The 24,660-nt window shown below is 35.4% G+C and overlaps 2 protein-coding genes across 13 annotated transcripts in view; one reads left to right on the top strand and one right to left on the bottom strand.

Annotated features, from left to right (window-relative positions):
- ANGPT2 (angiopoietin 2) overlaps positions 1-9,813 on the top strand; it is a 55,454-nt gene extending 45,641 nt beyond the window's left edge. For all 4 annotated transcript variants that reach the window (XM_063074723.1, XM_063074713.1, XM_063074703.1 and 1 more), the window contains 4 exons: positions 1,379-1,480; positions 2,036-2,202; positions 6,166-6,296; positions 9,102-9,813. In XM_063074723.1, coding sequence (XP_062930793.1) covers positions 1,379-1,480; positions 2,036-2,202; positions 6,166-6,296; positions 9,102-9,262 — 561 coding nt within the window. In that variant the 3' untranslated portion in view covers positions 9,263-9,813. The remainder of the gene's footprint in view (positions 1-1,378; positions 1,481-2,035; positions 2,203-6,165; positions 6,297-9,101) is intronic.
- MCPH1 (microcephalin 1) overlaps positions 1-24,660 on the bottom strand; it is a 249,251-nt gene that overhangs the window by 111,584 nt on the left and 113,007 nt on the right. For 7 of the 9 annotated variants that reach the window (XM_063074610.1, XM_063074628.1, XM_063074618.1 and 4 more), the window contains one exon: positions 12,138-12,215. In XM_063074610.1, coding sequence (XP_062930680.1) covers positions 12,138-12,215 — 78 coding nt within the window. Of the gene's footprint in view, positions 1-1,167; positions 1,462-12,137; positions 12,216-24,660 lie in introns of those variants that run through there. The other 2 variants (XM_063074655.1, XM_063074673.1) reach the window with 1 other exon arrangement.

The raw sequence follows: 24,660 nt of genomic DNA, 5'->3' as shown, positions 1-24,660 counted from the left end.
AAGGGGTTCCCTGCAGATCAATTTTATACGTCTAATTAATTTAAAATGGAGAATAATTTTCTTATTAATAAATGTAGTTTTTTCTTTAGTGGCACATATTTTTCTAAACATGAGGACCACTGGGGAAAGTGATATGGGCCATGTGACTTTCATGGACAGAAACCAGAACAGTAGTGGAGAAAAGTCCTCTGCAGAGTGAGGCTATTCCAGTAACAGTGCTCTAGTTCCATCAGCTATAAGACATTCTAGGTGCTCTCTTAGTTCTCATTAGCTCTCCTCTCTAGGATTCGAAATTGTAAATACAGTAAAGTTTGCATTTAAGCTTACCTTGCCAAAGTTGTTTCCATTATTCTTAAAAAACCAAGGAAAACAACAAAGGAAGAACATTTATCATTGGTTTTGAACCTTAACTTTAATATTTCCTATCTTGTATGCTGTAGGAAAATTATCTTACTTTCTGAAAAACTTTTTTGTTCTACATAATCTCATTATTTAGAACTATTTATGTAATCTTATTTCCAGGGGTTTTTAATTTCATAATAAAACTCCAGCTGAGCTGAAATTGAGCCTGCATGCTCTTAGCCTAAGAAAGAATTCTGTGTTTTGGACAAAGTTTAAACCCACTGAGCCAGTTTAAAGGCAGAAATAAAGAGTTGAGAAGACAAATACCATGTGTGGTAAGCAAAATGCAGAGAAGCTTGAACACATGGCCTGTGGTGCTGAATTGCCAGGGCAAGCTGGGGTTACACATGTTGCACACATCACACTGAAGCAAGGAGCACTGTAGCCTCCAGTCCTCGCACTCAGGGATGAATGGAGAAGACTGATTTTTATTGCACATATAGGAAGCCTACCAGCTCCACAGCATAAGAACATAAAAGAGGTCTTGGAAACCCTACAATGAAAGAGTATATTCTTTACATAACTCTTTGCAGGATTGGTAGGGACTGGTGAATAGTAAAAGGTTTTCAAGGCTGTGACCAAAAGTCAATGGTTTCCTTCAGATTTGAGATGTGAGGTTCAGGACCAATCTGCCAAGATGTCCCATTCACTACATCTCTAAAAAACAGTGATCTTTAGGTCAGCCATGGCAGTGGGGTCTTTAGTCTGGAACAGATGATAAGAAAGTCATATTTTCTTCAAAACTTCTTATAATACTACTGTTTATTTAAAATTCATTGTTTCCAATTTATTCGAAACCATCTGTTTCTTAAAAGACCACAATGTTTTGCCCCATGTCATATCCCTAGTATGTCTTATTGCACCCTGTCATCATAAATCTTATCATAGGTGTCTATGTTCATTTTGTTTCTGTTGCTCGAGGCGCAGGCCTAGTCACTGATGCCCTGCACACAGTAACTGTGTATTCCCTCAACAGGCTTACTGCGAAATGGAAACTGGTGGAGGCGGGTGGACTGTTATTCAGCGACGTGAAGATGGCAGTGTTGATTTTCAGAGGACCTGGAAAGAATATAAAGTGGTATGGATATTCTTTAACCCATATGAAAAGAAATAATTTCCCTTGTGAAAACTAACTTTCAAAATATGCAGAACCTTAACCACAAATCCAAAACTAACCAATGACTAGTTTTTTACCAAAGACTTCTTTCAAACTGTTGTTTCAGTCTCAGCATTAAAAACTCTTGTCAATGTAACATAAACTATGTATCAAAACAAAGGCATGTGAGTGCTCAACTTATTTTCAAAGGCAGGCTCAGTGTTTTTGGTCAGCCGACTGTTTCATGGTGCTTCGCACTTCTATAAACTTGGCTGCTCATACTTATATTTCTGTTGGTGGTTCCCCAAGTAGTTCTAATTACTCTAATACTAATTTTCTTCCAGGAATAACTTAGTTCCTTAAAATTGACCTTTAAAAAAATCTATTTTCCTATGTGAAAGACCCTGGATTTTTACAATACAGGAAGTAATTTCTACTGACTACTTAATAGTTATTCCATGACTAAATCGATTGACTGTTAATGTCAAATACGGAAAAAATAAATGAAGTAACTGAATTTTACAACTTGGATTACAGGGATTTGGTAACCCTTCAGGAGAACACTGGCTGGGAAATGAGTTTGTCTCACAACTGACTAATCAGCAACGCTATGTGCTTAAAATACACCTTAAAGACTGGGAGGGAAATGAGGCTTACTCATTGTATGAACATTTCTGTCTCTCAAATGAAGAACTCAATTATAGGTAAGTAAATATCTGTAATTATAAAAAAAATTTAAAGGGTTTCCTGGGTGATTATTCCAGAAAGTGAGAACCATATTGATTTAACCAAGATATAAACTACTCTTAAACTATCTTAAATAGAAAAACATCTTGTTTCTTAGAATTATTATTGTCTATTGGTAAGTTTCTCTAGTTCTAAAATTTTAAATTTGTTTATAACAGTATATGGGAAACTTCATGAGCACAGGATTTTGTCTGTTGTGTTTGCTGTGTATACTCAAAGACTAGAAGAATCCTGCCTGACAGATAATGGATATTTATAACTATTTGTAGCATAAGTGAATGTTAAGTGTTCCTAATATAACAAGTCATATGAATATCATAACAAATAGATACCTGTGACTATATTGTTTTCTTCCAAAAGATTTTAAAAGATAATCTATATTTTTGAAGTTTAAGCACATTCAGTTATTGTGTTCAATCCCAAAGTCAAGATTAGTTGTCAAGTTAATAAATGGCAGAATTAGGTGGGATGGTTAGTCACCTCCTCTGTTCTCTACTATAGAAAGTACATCAGATTCACAGTACTCCTTTAGTATTTGCCTTGTCCCCACACATTTGGTGGTAATAATCTTGAATGTTCTGACAGCGTGGGCAACTTTGCCCAGGAATTTACTTTCTAATTCAAAAATGCCGTGAGAGTAGAGACAGAGAACAGCAAAGGGACTTGACAATCTCCTGTATAAGACACACACAGGAAAGCCACATGCTTATATGCTAGTGCGTAAAGTACAGAGGCACTCCCAAACGCACATGCAATGCAGGGGACAGAGAGAAAGGAGATTCTGTGCTGGGTAGTTCTAAAGAAATTGGTCTGAGAACGGGTAAGTCACCAACACTACACTGAAGAAGTCTGAAGAGTACAGACTGGTGGTGTCTGGTGATCATGGGGCACAAATTATGAAGTGCTTACTCTGAGGTCAGAAATAAGCAAATGAATTTCAAAAGGAACACCACAGAAAACAATTATCTGGCCTACAGTCTCATCTAAATCTCATTAATCCCAACTCAGATCTGCTCAACAGAAATTCCAAGATCTTAACAGTCTGGAAAGCAAAACTGATTTCAAAGTCTGTGAGCTGGCTTCATGGGGGAGGGTCTCAATGGACAGCACAGAAAAGCAAGCAGGCTGAAAGTTGAAATAACTACCTGAAAATTACAGAATGACAAGTATGTCCTGCTTTACAAACAGTGAATCAAAACTCAGAAGCATGTTTTGAAAGCAAAAAATAAACACTGATGTGACTTTTAAAAAGTCAGTGAAGCATATTCCATCAATCCTCATTATAGAAAGAGGAGGGCTGTCTTGGAGAGGCCCTAACTGAGATGAATGAAATGATAGGTGTTTGGGCCTCACAGTAGTTCCAATTTGACTCCAAAGAGATCAAAACTTCAATGAATTTTGAGACATAAGTTGCTGGTCATTCTTTTACCTCCAAGCTAAAAATTTTTTCAACTGGCAACAGTTAGGAATCTATAACAGAAGAATTAAAAAAAAAAAAAAAATTAAGGATTAGGCTGTTTGTATAAGATTTTACAAAATGCGTCATTATCCTTGTATGCTGACATTATAAAAATATTGTAAACTGAGAGGGTTCTTAACAGATATTTCCTTTAAAAATGCAATCAAGTTTTGGATATACCACTTAAAAAAACCACACAGTGGTTTAAAGCTTAGTTTAACTCACTTGGCAACATAAAATAGATATTACATCAAGAAAATCATCTTAATAAAACATGATGTTAATGTAGTAAGAGAACTGTGATGTGACTAAAACTTTTAATAATGACAAATGCTTCAGAATGCCAATTGTATGTAGCAGCTGAGTTTTCTTCCTAAAGAAATGTTCCCCAAATGTTGTGAAATGAAAAGTACATATAATAAGAAAGGGATGAATGCAGCAATAAGATATGATTCTTTTTAGTAAAACTAAAAGCTATTTGTTTATTAAACCTTAAAAATTGGTCAGTTTTTACAGACGTTCTGGCAGTTTTACACAAACAATGAGATTTAATTATTAAATGTTGGCATTACCTTTTTATCAAGTGATACCAATTTAAAGCAATTTTGAAGATGTTCTTAATTCTCTTCTTAAATGTCTTAAATCTTTACTCTTAATGACCCAAATTTAAAAGAAAGCACTTTAAACTAGTGCGGCATATGAGAATCTAAAATTATACAACTTTTCTAACAGAGACTAATAAAAAAATTTTTTTTTGCTTGTCTTTGGGGAAATCTAACGGGTTCCTGAGAACTGAGATTTTTCAAAGGAGGCAAGAGAGTTAAAAGGAGGACAAGCAAGGAAGTAGTTCATCTTGATCCTGTCCATGATCAGGGAGAGGAGGCTGGAAAGAAAGTCAGGTGTTTCAAAATCCTAGCCATGATAAGAACTTATGATATTAACATTTTGCAGCAGGTATTTAGAGACTGAGCTACGGGCCTATCTCATTTTTGAAACATGTAAGAAAACACTGAAATGCAGACGTTTAGTCAATGCCTCATGAAGTCTCTAGGGCTACTATATTTTTTTAAAACAATTTAAATCTAGGTCATTAACACAAAAATAACGTAGGACCCACACTTATGGACCTCGACTCGACATGCCCTTCACTCCATCTTTTCACAACTTCTTCCTCAATAAACAAACATCTCTGTTAAAGAGTGTGACAGTGTGGAAACACAATTGGGTGCATCGGGTGCAAAGCCTAGCTCTGCAACTTACGAGTATTAACTTTGGCCATGTTCATCTCTCTGAACCTCGATGACATTTTAGGTAAGAACAGGGATGGCGCCTGCCTCTGTGAGGTGTTAGGAGCATTCAGTGCATGTGCTGTTTAAGAGCCTGGCCTGACCTGGGCAGCAGGTGAACCGCACGAACCTTTCCTCTCTTCTCTGCACTCTGTTCCAACACGAATTCTTGGACATTATATTAGTTCCAAAATAGTGGCTAGCAAATGTTAGAAGGTTTGACAAAGAGGAGCATATTTTTGGGGCTTAAAGTACAATTCTCTTGCCACCATTGCAGAACTCTGTTTTGTAGGATGCTTGCCAGGGTCTTCATGTGACTGTGTCTCTATCAAGATACGAGGACTCAATGTGCCAGGCTCTAAGAGCCCAACACTCTGAGGCCAACACAGTGTCGACACATGCCCCATGTATATGTCTGTTCTGATCTGTCCTGAACCATCTGCCAAGAGCTTTCTTGCAGCAGTGATTCGTTAGCATAGTTATGAGAAATCAAAAAAACAACTCACTTTCTTCTCCCTTCCCTTGTAATTCTCTCTGGCACTCAGATCACTGATGTAAGACATATTTTTGCAATATTCTAAAAGCATGGGCTATTTATCTAGTGTCTAAGTTGGTATGATACTTATTCCTTTCTCACTGTTGAACAGGTTTATTACACTACTACATAGAAATGAGGCAAACTAGCCATAAGGATTTATTTTCCACATTGTTCTGTACATTTCTAACCCAAGCTCAAGGAATATTCTGTTGTTTGCTGCTCTCTCCATCCCCATCCCCTGAGCCGAAAAGAATGATGTTTGAGATTGTCCAGTCATCTCGGGCCTCTTGTTTCAATAGTACAATGGGAGAGGTCCCTCACATTGCTTTCTACTTCTTCTGTTTATCTGAAAGCAGCAAGAAAATAAATTATAGGTACTACAGTCCCTGCCTATACTTGTGCAAGTGATATGTGCTGATGGTTTCATGAAAATATCCCTCTTTGCCAAAGGGTCTGATGATAAGTTGGTTCCTGTTTATACCAGTGCAAAATATTTTGTCCAGAGTATGCATTAGTACACTAACCAGTACAGAACGCACTTCTGTAGGATGGAATTCTTCATCATAAAAAATTTTCCACTACAGTAAATCAACAACCCAAGCCAATTACTTTTTTTTTTTCCTTTGCACGCTTACAGGATTTATCTTAAAGGACTCACAGGGACAGCCGGCAAAATAAGCAGCATAAGCCAACCAGGAAATGACTTTAGTACAAAGGATGCAGACAACGACAAATGTATTTGCAAGTGTTCACAAATGCTAACAGGAGGTAGGGATGACTTTTCTGTTTTCCCACTTGCATTGGCAAGAAAGAATTCCATAGAGTGAATGGGTGGCAATTTGGACTTCAAACTGTGATTGCTAACAATGTCCAAAGTTTCATAAATAGACATACTAACTTGATAAAAAGTAAATTTGTTTTTTACTTTTTTAGACTGTTTAGTTTTAAGTGAGAATGTGATATGGAGCCAGAATTGTCAGCAGGCCAACTATGTCTCCTCAGGACCAACTCCTGGCAAGGAGAGAAAACATTTCACATTCAGCAAGCTCTCTTGAGTTTGTGCTTGCTGAATATCAGATGTCAGAGAGAGGGTTTAATTCCATTTTGTTGTATTAAAAGTGTTAAAAGTTCAAAATGGCAACCAAAACAATGATATAGATTCATTATTATAGGAATATTTCCAATGAATAATCTAATGGTCAAACAATAGATTTTCAGCTGTCTTTTTAAGAAGAATTTTGTATAGCAAACACTTACCAAGAAACTAATTAACCAACCTGCCTTTTTAGTGCATCACATTAAAATGAGTGATTGTCCACTCTAAATTAAGGTCTTTATTTTCAGGTTTTTCTTGTCTTTTACCTTTTGTATCAGATTGCTTAAAAATGAAAATGGAACTATACCTATAAGCAGAAGACTGTTGTAGCCGTCGCTTAAAATGACTAGGATGGTATTCCAAAACATTTAAGAGCAATGATAGGAACCAACTGTTAGAAAACTTAATTTCTAAGCTTATAAAAATTAGACAAATAAGTAACAAGAACCAGTTAGTAGTGATTGAAACAAGAAAAAAATCTACAAATGCTATCAAGTCAGTTCTTGAAAATGCTGAAAGATGTCAAACAGCAGCAAAAACTCTGCCAATAGTGCAAACTGAGAGACCGGCTGGTGATCTGTGTAGAATACAGACCAAGTTAACAAAACAGACACATTACCCACCAAGACAACCAAGGGTAAGAGCTGAGGTCAATATATTTTATAACTATAAGGCACTGCCTAAGACAAGTAGAAAACCTATGCTTAGAGTGTAGGTGCACTTCAGTCAAGGGGTGTTTACAGTCAAGAGGAGGATTTATTTATGAAAATAATGTGAAATTCAGTAATTTTCATGTCTTTAAATTTCATGTGTTTGTACTGCAAGAATCAATCCTATGGCTCCTAAGATAATATAATTATTATTTAGTAACATAGGTCTTCTCTATTAGCGAAAATTATTTTAATGAGAAAAAGCTATTATACTGATTTCGTAAAAAATTGCTTATCTCCCTCATCCTACCACAATAATCCTTTTTAAAGCCAAGGAAAAAGGGGAAACAGGGTGGCGTGGAGGCCCCAAACATACCTGATCCTTTTGTTCCTATTATTCCCGTATGCTGGACTCAGCACTCTACCTGAGAGGGTGGAGGTGTTCAGAACACCTGTAGTTGTGAGCTACTCAAGAGAGTAGAGTTGTATTAATAACCAAGGAAACAATACATTTATTTACCCAAATAAAGATTTAGGGGCAGAGAATGGAACAAGAAAAGAGAGTGGGGCGAAGAAAGAAGCCCAAGAGAGAAAGTAGAGTGGTTTCAACTATAAAGGGGCCAAATCCCAACGAATGGTCTGGACCATGAATAAACTAGCCTAATAAGCAGCTTGATTTTTGCATAAACATTAAGTTCTATAGTTAAGGTAGACAACAGGCCCTAGAATGGACAGACCTATGACTCTGAATACCAAACACAAACTTCTTGTCACATCTACATTAATTTGAATCAACTCAAGTCATGGAACTGTCATGAGGAAAGAATTTAGGCACCCATAACTGGTGCTCACACAACCATGTGTAAACATAACATGTATATTTTTATCAGAATTTTATTAAAAGAAATATATGTTATAGCAAAAGCTGCCCTACCCATACCATTCCCTATCTGCCACTGGGGTAGCCACTGAATGAGGTTTACTTGCTTTATTTATTTTACTACATATGGAGATATTAGTAATAATTGTGGTATCTTTTTCTGTATCTTAAAAATGAATATAAATGGTATCATAATGTGTGTGTCCCTCCAACACAATGTTTTTGAGATTTATTCTGATTAATTCATGTAAATAGAGATTGTTCTTTTCTCTCACAAATCCCAGCATCTGGCATGCTCCTTTTTCAGATCAAGCCAAGGGATAAGGGTGACGATGGGGATCCACTCCCCCACCCTGCTGTGCTGGGCACCCCCTTTTGGGTCTGACTTTAACTTAGTGAATGCATCACCCCAGCTTTAAATTTCCTTTTTGTCTCTGGAACTGAGAAATTTCCTTTTTGTTGAGTACCGGCCAGTGTTTAACATTTTGGGTTATATTTTAGTCAAAACCCCTTTTTTTAGTAGAGGAAACGGAGCCTGAATGAGTGCAGCCCACCACACTGCTGGGACTAAAAAGTAAACCTGGCCCAAAGAATCATCCAATAGTTCTTCAGAGTTTTGTTTATCCATTCTTCCAACTGTACTATTTGCTTACCAAATCAAGACTGTGGAGGATTCATGCCTATGGATGATGGGACTTTGACTCAGCACAAGAGGAAAGGATTAAGAAAGCCTGTAAAAACATTTGCCGTAACGGAGCTACAATTTCATCACTGTAAAGTTGGAAACCATACTTCTGCCAATGCAGCACATTCCACACTCATGAATATTTGCATATGCCTACTTTAAATAATGGAATGTGACTTCTGGCTTAGTCACATTTCCACCTTCATGATGAGAGAGCTCGCGTTACCTAGTTCCTAATTCCTTCTGTGTTTTACTTTCACAGGCTGGTGGTTTGATGCATGTGGTCCTTCCAACTTGAATGGAATGTACTACCCACAAAGGCAGAACACAAACAAGTTCAATGGTATTAAGTGGTACTACTGGAAAGGGTCAGGCTACTCACTCAAGGCCACCACCATGATGATCAGACCAGCAGATTTCTAAATGTCTGTCTATACTTGACGAAGAGCGTATTGTACTATTTTGAAAGAATTAATCCCACAGCACTGAAGACACTGCTGCACACTGTCTCTCCATGTCAGACAGCATGCTTTTGGGTGCCGATGGGGTCCAAATGCTCCAGATTAGAGACCTGTAAACTTCATCATTTTAACCTGCATCACTTAAAGAACCAAAGCAAAACCCCAAACAAGCAACGATCTGGCATTGAAATCTGACAGAACACCTATGAGAAGGTGGATTCAAGGTTGAGAGTTAGACTGACAATTTACAGACTCTGCTGTCACAACCAAGAATGTTATGTGAGAGTTAATCAGTAAATAACTGGAAAACAGAACACTTAAATAGTACAGATAATCTTGGACTGCATTCCTTTAAGCACTGTTTATAGATTGTGTAAATATCCATATGTCCTGAATTCAGCATCACTATCACAATTAAATGAAAGTAAAAATTCTCTAAGCTACAAAAATATATTATATATTCAGGGATTTTCTGAAAAGTGGCTACTAGCAGTTTAATATTTGGAAAAACACAGTGCTTTGTTTTTTACTTTTCCTCTTAGGTGCTTTAAATTTTAATTTTGAAAATAGCATATTTACATAAATATTGACAGCTTAGTTTTAAATTAATGCTCAAATACATATTTCAAGATTATATGATGAAAATTTCCAGGATCTCTGAAATTATCAACAGATGTATGCTATTTTAGTTTATATGAAGACTGTACTATTTTTTCCTGCCCAGCTGTTAAATATGAAAGCATTTTTAGTAATTAAATATAACTTATTAGGTGAGATGATTATGTTTAACTTTTATGGTAATATTTACAATTTTACACTTCACATTTCAATTTTGTTCTGAACAACTGATTGTGCCTCATAACAAGGAAAATTATGATTTTTAATGATGAAGAAAATTATACATTTATTTCCATGACAAAGAAACTATACTATCTTCTCACTATTCTAATAGAGATCTATTTTCTCTTCTTGTAAGATATATTTTTAAAGAATGAAGCTATAATTTAATTTGTGGTTGAGAAAACCTTCCATTTAAGATATTTACAAAGCTGTACTTCTCAAGATTCACCCCTAAATTCAAATTAAAAAGTAATTTGCACTAGTAAGATTTTCTTTTACATCCATCAACAAACTAAAAAGAATTTAAAAATTAAAAAAAAGTGTTTTGGTACAAAAGCGAAATCTAATATTCTTCGTATATTCAAATGTTGACTAAATTTTTGAAAACACTGCAAACACTACAAAACCTTATCTCCTCAAATTCCTGCTTTAACTCCTTTTGAAGTTTCTATAGTACAACCAGTACTAATGAACATTTGTGTGATACTTTATAATTTAGAAGTAATTTCTCATATATTTCTTTTTGAGTCATTTGCTAGAACATCTGGAGTCAAATCTGCAACCAGCGTTTATTCCATGTGTCTTCACCTTGTATTGTTCTACCATTATTTTTTCTTCACTCCAGTCTTCTTATCTAATTCATTCTACCCTGCATTCTCTGGCACTTAGTGTGGGAACACTTCAGTGTTGCTGTGTATTCTGAGTCGATCTATGAGCTGTGGAAGAGTCACAGCACTGTTTTATTCCTGCTGTGTTACACTTTTCCAGCAGCTATTCAACTGGGTAAAGAACCTCCCTGTCTTAGAACTGTTTTTATTATTACATTTAAGAAGCCTTTATCAAATCAACAGGGGTATCGTGGCTTTGCATCAAGTTAAAAATATCCCATGATAAGAAAATTTCACAGCTTCAAAGGACAACAGTAAGTTTCTATGATCTCTTAATGACCACAATGACAGATATGAGGAAAATGGTAATACAGAAAAAATTGGCAACAACATACTTAATTTACATCAATGCCCACGTAGACAGCTAAAATGAATTTCAAAGACAAACCTCATTATGTTATTCAAAGTTATATATAATCTCTTATGACAGAGAATAGGAGAAATTTGCATTTCTACTTTATACTACAATCCCTTACACAGTATTTCAAACAGTCTTGCTGAGAAAAATTCTTTCTCTCCTTAAGAAAACATTTATAAAGCTGAAAGGAAATCAAAACAGTAATCTTAAAAATGAAAACAAAAACAACTCAACAACCTAGATAGCTACAGTGATTGGATAGCAGAGTTCAACTTGTTATGTTATAGTCATATGGCCTACTCAAACAACTAAATGACAAGGCGACTGGCTGCAGACAAGAATCATCATTTATCTTTTAGATACTAATCTTTTGAAAGAATAAACTGTCACAAACCAGTTAACGTTTTTGAAAACAAAAGCCGACTTCTGCACAATCCTGCTTCCAATCAAACCTTAAATAACCCACTTAATTATTACTTATCTTTAAAAAAATTACAACCTAACACTTTTCCATTAAGCAGTTGAAACATTTAAAAGTCAGTAAAGCTGAAGTGTAGTTTAGGAAAAACATCAAAATATAAAAACCACATCTTAATGCTAGCAAGCCACAGTTTTTACACCTATCAATTCTATTTATATTAACAGTAAAAAGAATTAGTTTTCAAAGCAGTAAGCAAGATATAATATTACCTTTTCAAGAAACCAGTTTTTTAAAATTTTATTTTTTTCTCAATCCTGAGGACTTTTATAATTAAAATTTCTCAAGACTACATTCCTCACTACTTTTTCAAAATGTTCTCACATTTGTTCTCATAGATAAATAAAAGGTGCTAAGTTCTGTGAAAATGTCTTTTTAATTATGGGCATAATTGCTCTTGATTTGATAAAAATTTGACTTTATCCTTATGCTTATAATAATTTCCTGAGAATACTGAATTGCATTCATCATCACAAAACAACATCTAACTTACAGAAGCTGCAGGGAAGTAGTTAGAAAGCTCAAATGGCTCCTCGGAAATCCAATGACCCAGTTCCAAAGACCATAGTACCTACAAATGATACAACAAACAGAATATTTATCATAGATTTATTAGGCTCTTAGTGGGCAATAAAACAAGAGTCGCTTAAAAAATTATACCCAAAACAAAACAAAACAAACCAATTATAAACCAGCAGTGATTCACTCCAGTGATCTGAAATAGATGGGTTCTCACATACTAAAGTGCCTTCAGAATTTTTATGGTGCATAAATGAAATGAATACTAATAAACACGTGGCTAAGAAAAAAGTCTCATGATGACTAGAAATCTGGGTCATTATCCTAGAGAGGCCAAATATTTGTTTTTTGGGTTTTGTTGGTGGCTGGCCAGTATGCGGATCCAAACCCTTGACATTGGTGTTATAACATCACGCTCTAACCAACCGAGCTAACTGGGGCCTAATATTTAAACATCACTCTGTTTTTAAATAAATGAAATACTATATGTATATTTTTAAATTCCAAGTTTCCAATTTATGAGGTCATTTATAAACGATCTTCCATAACTACTACAGGATTTTATTAATTAAAAAAAATAAAGTAGAGAAGACAGATCACAAGCTTAAATTCAAAAAGGAATATTTTTGGCTTGTGATTTTGTTTCTAGCACTGGTTAATACTTTCAGAAGAGGTCCTCCGTATTTGGAAGAGTAAAATGTCTAATAAACAGTCTTTCATTATTGTTATTATCATTATCATCACCATCATCATTATATTATTACTGTCTGAATCCACACATTTTTAAATGATCAAAACAATATTTTCATTTTTAATTCAACAATTTTTGAGATTCTGCATCATCTCTATTCTGTGACCAAACTCCCTGAAAATCTGTATGTTTTTACACACCAATAGAATTTTAGCTAAAATAATCAAACTGAATTACATAACTCATGTTTATTTTTTATCAGCAATTTTATTTCTTACATTCAGTGCATCTATTTTTTTTTCTAGAGTTGATGCCTGAGGCTTAAGTTTTTTTTGCTTAATGACCAGGTATGGAGCCAAGTCTTCCTTTTCCGGTAGTTTCTAAGGTTCAGTACCATCTACGGGATATCAGCCTTAAATATTTCCTTTCTTATAAGTTAAAGCTAGTACTTATCCAACATGAGATTTTTTTTTTTTCCCTAAGCAACTTTTCTTTCCTATGAAAATGTGAGCAAAATGGAAAAAATAAAGACAGAACAGGATATAGAATCCCAGTTCTCAGCACTGGCCTGGTTCTGACTTTAAACAGATGTATTTATTCAGCAACTACTTCTTTCTGCTCCACCATCCATGCACCTGTGAACTACTTATTGAGAGCCCACCATGGATAAGAATCCAAGCTAGGTCCTGGAACCATAGTCCCAAACCTAGAGGAGTCCACCTCTGGTGGGAGGTAGGAACGATGGTTTCTCTCAAACAGTGCTACAGCACCTACAGGAGGAAGCAAAGAACTCAACCTAGGAGAACCAAAAAAAGGTCCTTGGGTGAGCTGACATTTCAAGCTGGATCTTAAATGATGAGTAAAAGTTCACCAGGCAAAGAGAAAGACATTGAGAAGGGGAGAGGTTTTTTTTTTTTTTTTTTTTTTTTTTTTGCTAGAGTAGAGTGTGAATTGCTTGGGTCCAGATGGTGAGATATAGTTTCTATGTAAGTGTGATGAGTGGCATTACCACATGGTAAAAGCTGTGTTGGGCATGGGAGTGTTTAAGACAAGTTAGATGAAACAGCACAAACAGCTCTGAGGGCGTTGGCCCAAATAAAACAGGAATGGAGGATTATGCGGGAAAACCTGTCTCTATCAGAGAGAGAAAAATAGCAAGGTGTGATCTCAGGAACTCTGTTCAGTATACCTATTCAACCTTCAATTAGGTCTCTGTGCACAAGAGCATTTTGTCATTCAGTTCTCTTTTTGTTTTCCCCTAATTCTTACTGCCTAAACAACATTGCTCTCCTCTAAAAGATGTATCTTAATAAGTTCAATAAAAGAAGGTATCAGAAAATTGGTAACTCTACACTGAAATCATGTTTCTATCTGGCCCTTTATGGGTGGTCAAAAACACTTAAGTAACAAAATATTTACATTATTTTTACCAGCCAATGTATGCTATCATTTACAGAAATATACTATTAATATGTGTGATTCATTACAAGCTTATGTAATTAGCCCAGGAAATAAGAAGTAAAAAGCTTCAAAATCAGGCTCATTGTAGACATGAGGCAATGTTAAAAAATATTACAGTGAGAAACACAATGTACCAGTGAGAGAAGCCAGAGAACCAATCTGAAGTGTGGCATTTGAGTTCAAATAAAATCCACATTAAGATGTCAACTGAATTTAAACAACCTCATGAAGAAAGTTTATGTTCTCTGAGTTTGTCCTTTTCCAAATGTTAAGAAAATATAACCATAAGGTAGCTAAAGTAGAATTTTGGTAAGTAAATTAATAAATTTAACATACATAGGCATCCCAAGAATTAATATTGTATAGAGATAGCAGAAAACACTAATCTAATTGTACTAAAATCTTCAAATTTGAAATATAGTATAAACTTTTTGCTTTAGTACTTTCATTAGCCACACTTATCTTTACATTAGTAGTGTTCAAAATAGGGAAAGTCGGGCTGTTCGGTTAGTTCACCTGGGAGAGCATGGTGCTGTTAATAACAAGGTCATGGGTTTGGATACCTGTAACGGCCAGATGCCAGGAAAAAAAAAAAAAATAGGGAAACTCTACCTCGCAAGATCACAGGTAAGGCTGTAGTGAACTTAAAACAGAAGGTTGACCCTACACATGTCCCATAAAGTACTTGATAAAACAAAAATTGAGAAGATAAATAAAACAAGGAATGAGGAAGATCAAATCCTATGTATACAGCCTATAAAAGAAAGTTATTTCAGCATTCACTGCAACAGAAATTCAGCATCTTGTACGTAACACATTACATAATGAAAATGATATTTTTGACATTTAAAAATTATCATTCATAAAATACAAAATTCCTTAATAAATTCAAATAGGTACCATTTTTTTTTGCTTTATTATTAGATTAATTGCTACTGAAGAGACAATTTTCCATAATGAAAGTCTGACTATGCAGTTAATTCCATACCATGCAAAATACAGATAGTCTTTTTTTCGTTTTACATATATTTAATCATTTTTCTTGAACAACGTGAGGCAGTGTGGCTATAGGGAACCTGTCAGAAAATGGTACTGTCCCTAAATGCAAGTGGAGAACTGCACCATACACGATGCAGAAAGTGAAGCAATGCATGGTTAAACAGTACAATGGTCGCATGCTTATTTCCACTATCTCCCAATACTCGATGGAAATAATGGGATCAAGAGGAAGGAGGAAGAGTCCACAGTAGATAAAATATGGTATCCCCAGACTGATGAATGGTAACTGACTTAGAAGTGCTGAAACTTAAGTGTGTAGAGAAGGAAATCAATAGAAAACATCCAATTCCCTCTGCAAATTCCCAGAAAGTACTAGATACCTCTGAAAATGGGGGTGTAGAATAGGTAAAAAGGAGCAAATTGCCTACCCCTAGCCCCATACTCCTCTGGAACAAGACAAAAGTAAAAAAGTAAAATTAGAAGGGATTTTCTGAGAGCAACCACGAGAAACCAGTGAACACATGCTCCAGTCAGCCCTTGCCCCACAGCCAAGCACGGGACCCTTGGGCAGAAGCCTGGCCAGTCTTTTCTGGGGACACCTGTGAGTCCAGGAGGAAAAAACAAAAAAAGACATACAAACCCTAACACTTGGACCTCCCTCCGTCAAATTTCTCCATCCACATCAGATAATATCTGCTCCACTCAGGTAGAGTGTCTACCAGCTTCTCAGTGCCTCTTGATTGACATGATTTTATACCAACTTGAGAAAAGCCTCTAGCATGAAAACACAGACCAAACCAAATCAAAGAATCCCTGAGAATCAAGGTGATGGGAAGCCCTGGGATAACAGCTTTCTGTGGACCTGAAGAGAACCAGTTTCGAGCGGAAAACAAACAAGGGGCTCATTTGAGTAGTGTCTCCAAGAAAAGTAAATGGAATGGAAAAAGTCTCTGATGTGTAGACAGATTTTAAAGAAGAACTGTAACCCTTTGGGGGTACTTTTGCAGTGGATTAGTGATATGTACATAGAAAACTAAACAATCAGAATTATTGTCAGTTATTAACTCAGGAAAAATAAACAAAAAATTACCAGAAATGCAACAGGATCACAATGCATTAAATGGGTTAGTACACAGTGTTCACATAGTACTCATATATGTGTGCACATATGTATACATACATGCACATATAAAATGTTAAACACAAAATTATACCCATTTTGCATAGACGGAGCAGGGCAAGTGCTGGGAATAGTGAAAGATAGCTACACACTCATACTTTAATCTTCTAGAGAAGAAAATCTACAGACCACATCAAAAAGTGAAAAATCAAAAAATGTAAGAAAAAGCATTTATTTAGACATATGTAGGTAAATATTAGAAGCAACAGCTAAAGTAATTGGTAATAGTTGCCTCTGAGGAGAATCAGGGCTGAGAAACAGTAGTCAGAGAGTGTTGTTGTTTATAAGCCTCATTAGTTATACCTGATTTTTAAAACGTTTTATTTTGGATAATTTTAGACTGACAAAAGAGTTGCAAAAATAGTTCAGAAGTTCTCATTTACCCTTTACCTAGATTCCTCTATTATGTGGGTCTCCAACTTAGTTGTTCTCTTTCAGAAGTTCTCTTTTGGAATTAGAACTAGCTTGTTGATATCTATAATAAAATTTTGCGGGGCCTGTGACTAGGACTGAGTTGAATCTATCGATCAATATGGGGAGAACTAATGGCTTAAAAAATAAAAATACTGAGTTTTCCAATTCGTGAACGTAGTATCTCTCTCATTTTATTTAGGTCTTCTTTGACTTCTTTTATAAGAATTATGTAGTTTTCAGCATAAAGATCCTGAAAATAGTTTGTCAGATTTAAACTTAAATATTTCAGTTTTGGGGGTTCCTAATATAAAGGGCACACTGAAAAATTAGAATTCCAGTTGTTCACTTCTAGTGCAGAGAAATACAAATGAATTTTGTATCTTGACCTTGGATTCTGTAATCCTGCTTAACTCAACTTGCTAGCTGTAAAGAGCTTTTCTGGTAGCTTTGTTGATGTTTTCTATGTAAACCGTCATATCTTCTGTGGATAGAGACAGTTGTACTTCTTTTCCAATTTGGATGTATATTTTATTTCTTGCCTTCCTGCACTGCACAGGACTTTCCACACAATGCAGAAGAACAGTGAGAACAATAAAGTTTTCTGAGCTTCTCTGTGAGGAAGATTAATTTGGTTTATTATAGTAACAGGATATCATAAAAACCCAAAGTGTTCTTGTGTACAAATTAATGTACCTATGGAAGGCTCAAGTTTTCTTCTTTAACTATTTTTAAAGACTTTATTTCTGTTAGGGAAGTTTGAGGTTCATAGTAAAATTAAGAGGAAGGTGCAAAGATTTCACATATACACCCTGCCCCCACATAGGCACAGTATCTCCACCATCAACATCCCCCACCAGAGTGTTATGTTTGTTACAAATGGTGAAACTACACTGAAATCATTATCACCCAAAATCCACAGTTTACATTAGTTCTTCTTCTTTTTTTTTTTTTGAAAATGAAAAAACATACACTGTTATCTAGCACTGGCATGGCTAGTAGTTATGGTGCTTTCCTGAGCTGTTTCAACTTCCTATTCCCTAAAGAACAATTAGGAAATTCTGAGTGATCAAGAGGATTACAGTTCAAAATCAGTAAATGCCATTTCCTCAACTAGGACCAATCAAACTAATTTTTCTTAACATTTACCTTATTTCTTAACATCATCTTAACTGACTAAGAAATCATCCTTAGCTGCCTCTTAATTAATTAAAAAATTAATTCATCTGCAAAGTATTTCTTATGCAAAAACACTAAACAGGGTACCCTTAATTTCTGACTTCTCAAAAATTTTTTTTAAAAAGAGAAAATAATACAGAATTATTTTAATGTGTAAGTGATGAAAGACGGTGGGAATTAGAGGGAAAAAAATGCAATCTGTAAGAGGAATTTTAGGTTGGGCTTGAAAAAATTAATGACCCAATTTAATAATGATTCACTACTGGTATGAAAAATACAACTGTAACATGAAGCTGATTTTACTCACTTGAAAGCATTACTGATAGTTGTGAAAACATTTATTAACATTCACAATTTTTGATAAGCAAAATTACTGTAATTATATTAAGTTTATTCCAAAATTTTAAATATTCAGCCTAATCAATTACTGTTTTGGGACTTGTCTTCAGAGCATATTACCTACCATATTGTTAAATTCAATGGCAGATGTGGTACCGAGAATACTTGTGGGAACATAACTAGTGAGGAACAGGGGGCCTTCTTTATGGCAAAAGTCAACACTATTCTTTGCATACAGAAGACTTCTTGTACAAAACACCAACTAATTAATTAAAAATCAAATCTGAGAGTTGGAAACTTGTATCACAGACTTAACCCATGGCTACCTAGTTAACTACAAACAGCATACTTTATTCTCTGCTTTATCAGTAGATACTTTATTAGCAGCTGAAGCAGATATTTCTCTATGTTGTCTCTACAATAATCACTGAAAAGTGACTGGGGTTGTCTTCTGCCACCATCTTGCCCCACCAACTGTGGTTAAAAACGTGGTTTAAAGAGTTTATGAAAGGTATAGAAACATATTCAGCATTTGCAAATTTCTTCTTTGTAACAAGAATAACAAGAGTATAATTATCAATTATCAACTGTTTTAAACTAACAGAATTATAAAAATCAAATTACAAATATTTTTCTCATCAGATTTATAGATTCTTTGTGACAGAAATTAATTAATTTTTAATTAATTAATTATTAGGGTAATTAATTTTCTCAGACATAACCTAAGAGAATTTTGCTAGTATGTACATTGTTTTATTTTTTTTTCACGAGAAAGAATAATAATATTTGTGATTCTTCTCCAACCAGACATTATAATGAACTGGTTAAAAGCACAGAATGTAGGCAACTAGGCTTAAACGAATCGCCATTTCTTTCAGCTCTGGGACAAAGGGCAAGTTAGTTAAACTTTCCATCACATTGAATACATCACAAATCATTACAAACTACAAAAGTTTCCATGTAGTTCATGAAACAGTATAGCAATAAAGTTATTTCTAGGTTATACTAAACTTCAGAAGAAAAAATTGGGATGTCAATTGTATAATTTTTAATAACAAAATAATAACAAAATAATAGGGTGCTTATATCCTATGCACTTTGGAGCCAGAAAATAGAGGAGATCTAGTCTTCCCAAGAGACCTGCTTGAACTGGCAAAATTTCAAGGCAATAATACTTGTTCCAAAATAAGCCATTCCTCTGTATTTCCAACACATCTCATAACATCAAGAAATGTCTCCTATAATTCCATAAAGTTCTTTCAAAAATGCAAACCTATTTAGTAAATGTAATGCCTGCCTTAATGAAGCAATTTTCCACATGAGTTCTTTTAATTGAGGTGAAATTCACATAACAATTCACCATTTCAAAGTGTACAATTCGGTGGCACTCAATACATTCACAACGGTGTGCAACCTCCACTGCCACTAAGTAGTCACTCCTCTTCTCCACTCTGCTCCAGCCTCTGGTGACTACCAATCAGCTTTCTGTCTCTATGGATTTGCCTATTCTGGATATGTCATCTGAAAGGAATTATACAACATGTGACCTTTTATGTCTGGCTTCTTTCACTTAGCATAATGTTTTCAAGGTTCATCCAATTTTAATGAAGGCAAGTTACATGTGTCAAAAAATGCTGTTGAATAATCATAGTATTTAATATTCACTGAGTGTTTACTGGCCACTTTAATTTAGATCTTTCCATCCTTTTACAGACAGGCTTAGAAAGTTTAACTGCTTTACTCAAGGTCACACAGCTAGTAAGTGGCAAGGTTAGCACTAAAAGCTACTTTTAAAAACACATAAGGAGAAAACAAGAAGATAAAAAAGAAAAAAGGAAAGGAAAGAAAAAATAAAGAGAAAAAAGTAAAAACATAAGGTGGTGTGTAATCACAGAATGACTATATCAAAGTTTAAGGCTGTAGAAGATAAAAATATTCTCTAGGCTTTCTTTGGAAGGAAATGCTAGAAAGAATATGGGATATAGATTGAGGAAGGGCAGAATTCAAATTCAAAATTCATCACTTTTAAGCACTGTGACCATGAGCAATTTACTACAAGTGTTTAAGCCACAGTTTCCACAGAGGATTACTGTGGAACTAGTTAGCCAGGATTACTGGCTAACTGATTTACCATATGTAAGTCATCTCACAAAACAGCTCCAAATATTTAAATTTTCTATGTGAGAAACATCATCTGGAAGCAGCTCCATTTTCTCCCCTAAATATGGCTGGTTGGTCCTCTAGTTCCTTCCTATCCAATGTGTGGTCATAGGTCCGTCAGTGTGGACAGCACCTGGGAACTTGTGGCAAATGGAGAACCTTGGGACCCAGACCTACTGAACAAGAATCTGCATTTTAATGAGATCCTCCAGGCGATTCACTTGTTATTAAGGTGTAAAAAGCTATCTCATAAAAAAAGTGGCAGAAAACTAAAAAATTTAACACAACATATTTACCCAAGACAGAGAAGATAAGCAATAAAGTACTAAAAATAAGTAAATAACTTTTTTCCCTTTTAAAAAGATATTAACTGATAGAGACTAAATACCAGATGGTCAGAGGAAAAACAAGCTGCACTTTGACATGTGCTTGAATATTCTTACCGAAAAGTTCAGCTCTACTGAATGCAGGTATGTAATTTAGATTTATTCTATTTGTATTTTACCTAATGTTTCCCAGTATCCAAAGATGAAAATGAATTATTCTCAGATTTTAAAACTTAACTGCTCAGTAATAGCCACTTTTTAAATATTGCTAAGTGGTGACCAGGGTGACCCAGCATTTCTCCACTGTACTTAAATGTCAAGTCCAAAACTCTTTATAAATAACACAAGTGCGTATTTTTCTTATCAAAATGAAAACAAAAAAATAAATATAACAAATTCCAATGTAACTAAAATAAATAGCAGAAACATCACTTCACTGTATGAAAACAAAGCAGAAATTATTATTACCAATGTAGACAATAACCCAAATATTATGGTTAGTAACAGTAATCACTATTTTTTTGCTCTTTCCATGAATCTGAATTATAAGGATTTTTTTCCTTAAATGAACATCAGGTTATCTTATTTTAATAAATTTTAACAAAAAACACATTAACTACATGAATACTTTTGTAATTTAGAATGACATACAATGTTTTTATATGATGTTTTTAACTCATCAGAGGCAAGAAGAAATTCTGAGATTTTTTAAAAGAAATAACAAATCATCCATGTACTCATTTGTTACTCAAGAAATAAGTACTGAGATCCATATCTGATCCTAGGTTCTGGGGCCACATAAGACAGACACAATCTCTGCCCTGAAACAGCTTGCAGTTGTTAAATGACCAGTGTCCACTAAAGAGGTTCTGCTTTCCCCTTTGAAACACTCTCCCCTGGGCCAAGGAGAGTAGGGCTGTCTGTAAGTTACACTATCAAAAATACTGTTTACAAGTTAAAAACTGAAATAAATGTCCCCCTACAATAAAGTGTACACAGAATATCAAAAATACTTCAAAAGAAAAAAACTGTGAGTAACATTAAGTATTTGTGTACCATTCTTTCTTGTTTTGCTGTTAGCCAACAAAACCAAAGTCAAAAGGAAGTATATAATGGTCAGTGGAGATGAGTCTCTGTGCTTACCTAAGGGCACCATCCAGTGGTGTATAGTATGGCAAGTCATGGGCAGCACACAAAGGAGGGGCAAGACCATGTTCAGAACAAAAGCCTTTCACTCTGCTGTAGCCTCACTAGAGCCCATGACCAGCGATCACATGATGGCATTTACGTGTCAAAGCTGGAAGTCTGTGTATACCCGAGAACCATCAATGCTTGATAAGTTACTAGGTTATACAGAACTTTAATATTCAGGCAGAGATATGTTCTATCAAAGGAACAAAACCTATTAAAAAGAACTGAGAAATAGACCTGTCATGAACCTATAGCAAGCTGTTATTTCAGCTGACGAAATCACTTTGAGTTACATATTTTTTTTTCATTGTCTAGTAAAGGAAAGCCTAAAAGTTCTGTAAAATGAAATTTCAGGAGACATATATTGTGTGGATAATACAGAAACAGCATCAGGTAGCAAACTGTTGTCACTTAAAACTTTGAAAAAAAGTACAACAGTTTTCAAAATCCAGTATTTCATAAGCTCTGTACTAAAGCCTAATTCACAGAGTATTTGTGCACAGGGACTGAGTTTCACTAAGATGTTCTTTGGCACTCCATTTTAACTTAAGGGAAGATTTTAGAAATGCTGAAAGAACGGATAGTTAACAACATCCTAAAGTCACTGATGAATATCTAAATGATACCTTAATGACAAATAGCTAAAGACAATTTTTAACAAGTTTCAGTTAAATAAAATCGTGGTTGAATTTTCTGATGAGTACCTAAATAGAAGAGGATTTGTGCTATTCCTTAAAGTGAGAACTGCTTGACTGAGATGTCAGAAAACAAAAGTGAAAATTTAGGAACCTGACAGAAAGTTGCAAGAGATAAAGATGAACCCTAGGTATAGCAATGTTTTTTCTAAAAAAAAGCTTTACATTTGTGCTATAGTTCATCATGGACTAAGCTGAATTCTCAATCACAAGTCAAAGAAGGGATAAGTGAGGTTTAAAAATACTAAGAACTGGTGTTACTATTCAGTTCTCCCAAGTTAAGACAAAAGAAAACTAAAAACAGTGTGACCCTGAAGGCCACCGTTTTGAAAGGATGGGCAGCGACATGCACCCAGCAAGTCTGAGTCATCCCAGATGTTGATTTCAGCTGTATCCACTGAAACTTTTGCCAAATACAGCACTTCATTTTTAATATACATGATCTTAATCTAGTTTTCTACTTTTTTTTTTTCCCCGATAACTAGTCAATTGATTTAGGAACTTCACAAAGCCATTCCCAATTCATCATAATACAACCTAAATTGCCAACCACCAGGAATATTATTTGTTTGAGCTGGCTATGTTAGAAGGCTTAGTCGGATTTAACATTGCCCATCAGCTACCAATCAACACCTCTATCTAGCCACAACAACACATGTAGAAATAGTTCCATACTCTGCTTCCATGGCTTTACACACTGTTGACTCTTCAACTCTTTAGTCGTTTAATCAAACTTGCTCTTTCCAAGGTCTCTGACAACATCCATCTAGTCAAATCCAATGGTTACTTCCTGGTCTCTGCCTACCCACCTTTCAGCAGCATTCGGCACAGCTGGGCATCCCTCTTCTAACTGAACACATCTTCCCAGTAGTCCACTAATGAGGCTAACTGACCCTTCCTGGTTCCCCTTACTTGCTCCTCTTCCTTCTCCTTGACTTCTAAATGTTGGCGTAGCCCAGGGCTTAGTCCTAAACTCACTCTTCTCCTCATTATACACTCAATCCATAGGTACCACTGCTGTAAATACCACCCACATATCAACGGCTTCCAGCTGAATACTGATGGCCATAACTTTTCCCCTTTGTGTGTGTGTGTATGTGTGTGTGTATATATATTTATATACATATAAATTTGTTGTGATATCTCTACTTGAATGTCTAATAGGAATCTCCATCTCAGTATGCCTAAATCAGAATTTTTTATTGTGCCCCAAACATTGCACAAATTTTTCTCCCTCAGTATACCCATCTAAGTAAATGGCACAACTATCTACCCTCAGTTGCTCCAGTGCAAAATTTAGGTGGGAGTTATTCTGACTTCTCCATTCCCACATACCCCCCACTATCAAATCCAGTTAAATTATCCTAAAAAGCTGCCAACCCATTCTCTTCTCCCCACCCATCTTTATCTTCAGGAGGATGCTGCTGCCTCCTGCTGGTCACTCCACGTTTGCTCTTGCCTCCCTGCAACTCATTCTTTACAGAGGCCAGAGACAAAAGCAGCCACTCTTTAGTTAAAATACTCCGGTGGCTTCCCAAATTCCCAATCGTGACCTTATGAAGCCACGCTTGGTCCCCTGGCAGCCTCTGCAAACTCCTGTCCCTCTCCTCACTGAGTGCCCCAATGCTTCCTCTTTCTTGCAAAGTTGCAGCCCGAGGACCCATGCACTTGCTTTTCTGTACCAGGAGTATTAAGTAGAGTATGCCTAGCACCTTACAAAATTAAAGAACAAATTATTAACGTAAAGATATGAAAATGAGGATGAAACCTTATCTATAACAAAGTCAAAAGTTGTGTTCCAGGGCAACTTCACAGTCTTCTCACTGCAAAACATAACTGTGACTCCTTCAAGCTCCATCATTAGT

This window comes from Cynocephalus volans, chromosome 1 (genome assembly GCF_027409185.1).
Source record: "Cynocephalus volans isolate mCynVol1 chromosome 1, mCynVol1.pri, whole genome shotgun sequence".
NCBI classification, from domain to species: Eukaryota; Metazoa; Chordata; class Mammalia; order Dermoptera; family Cynocephalidae; genus Cynocephalus; species Cynocephalus volans.
This window is presented reverse-complemented; position numbering and strand designations above follow the sequence as displayed.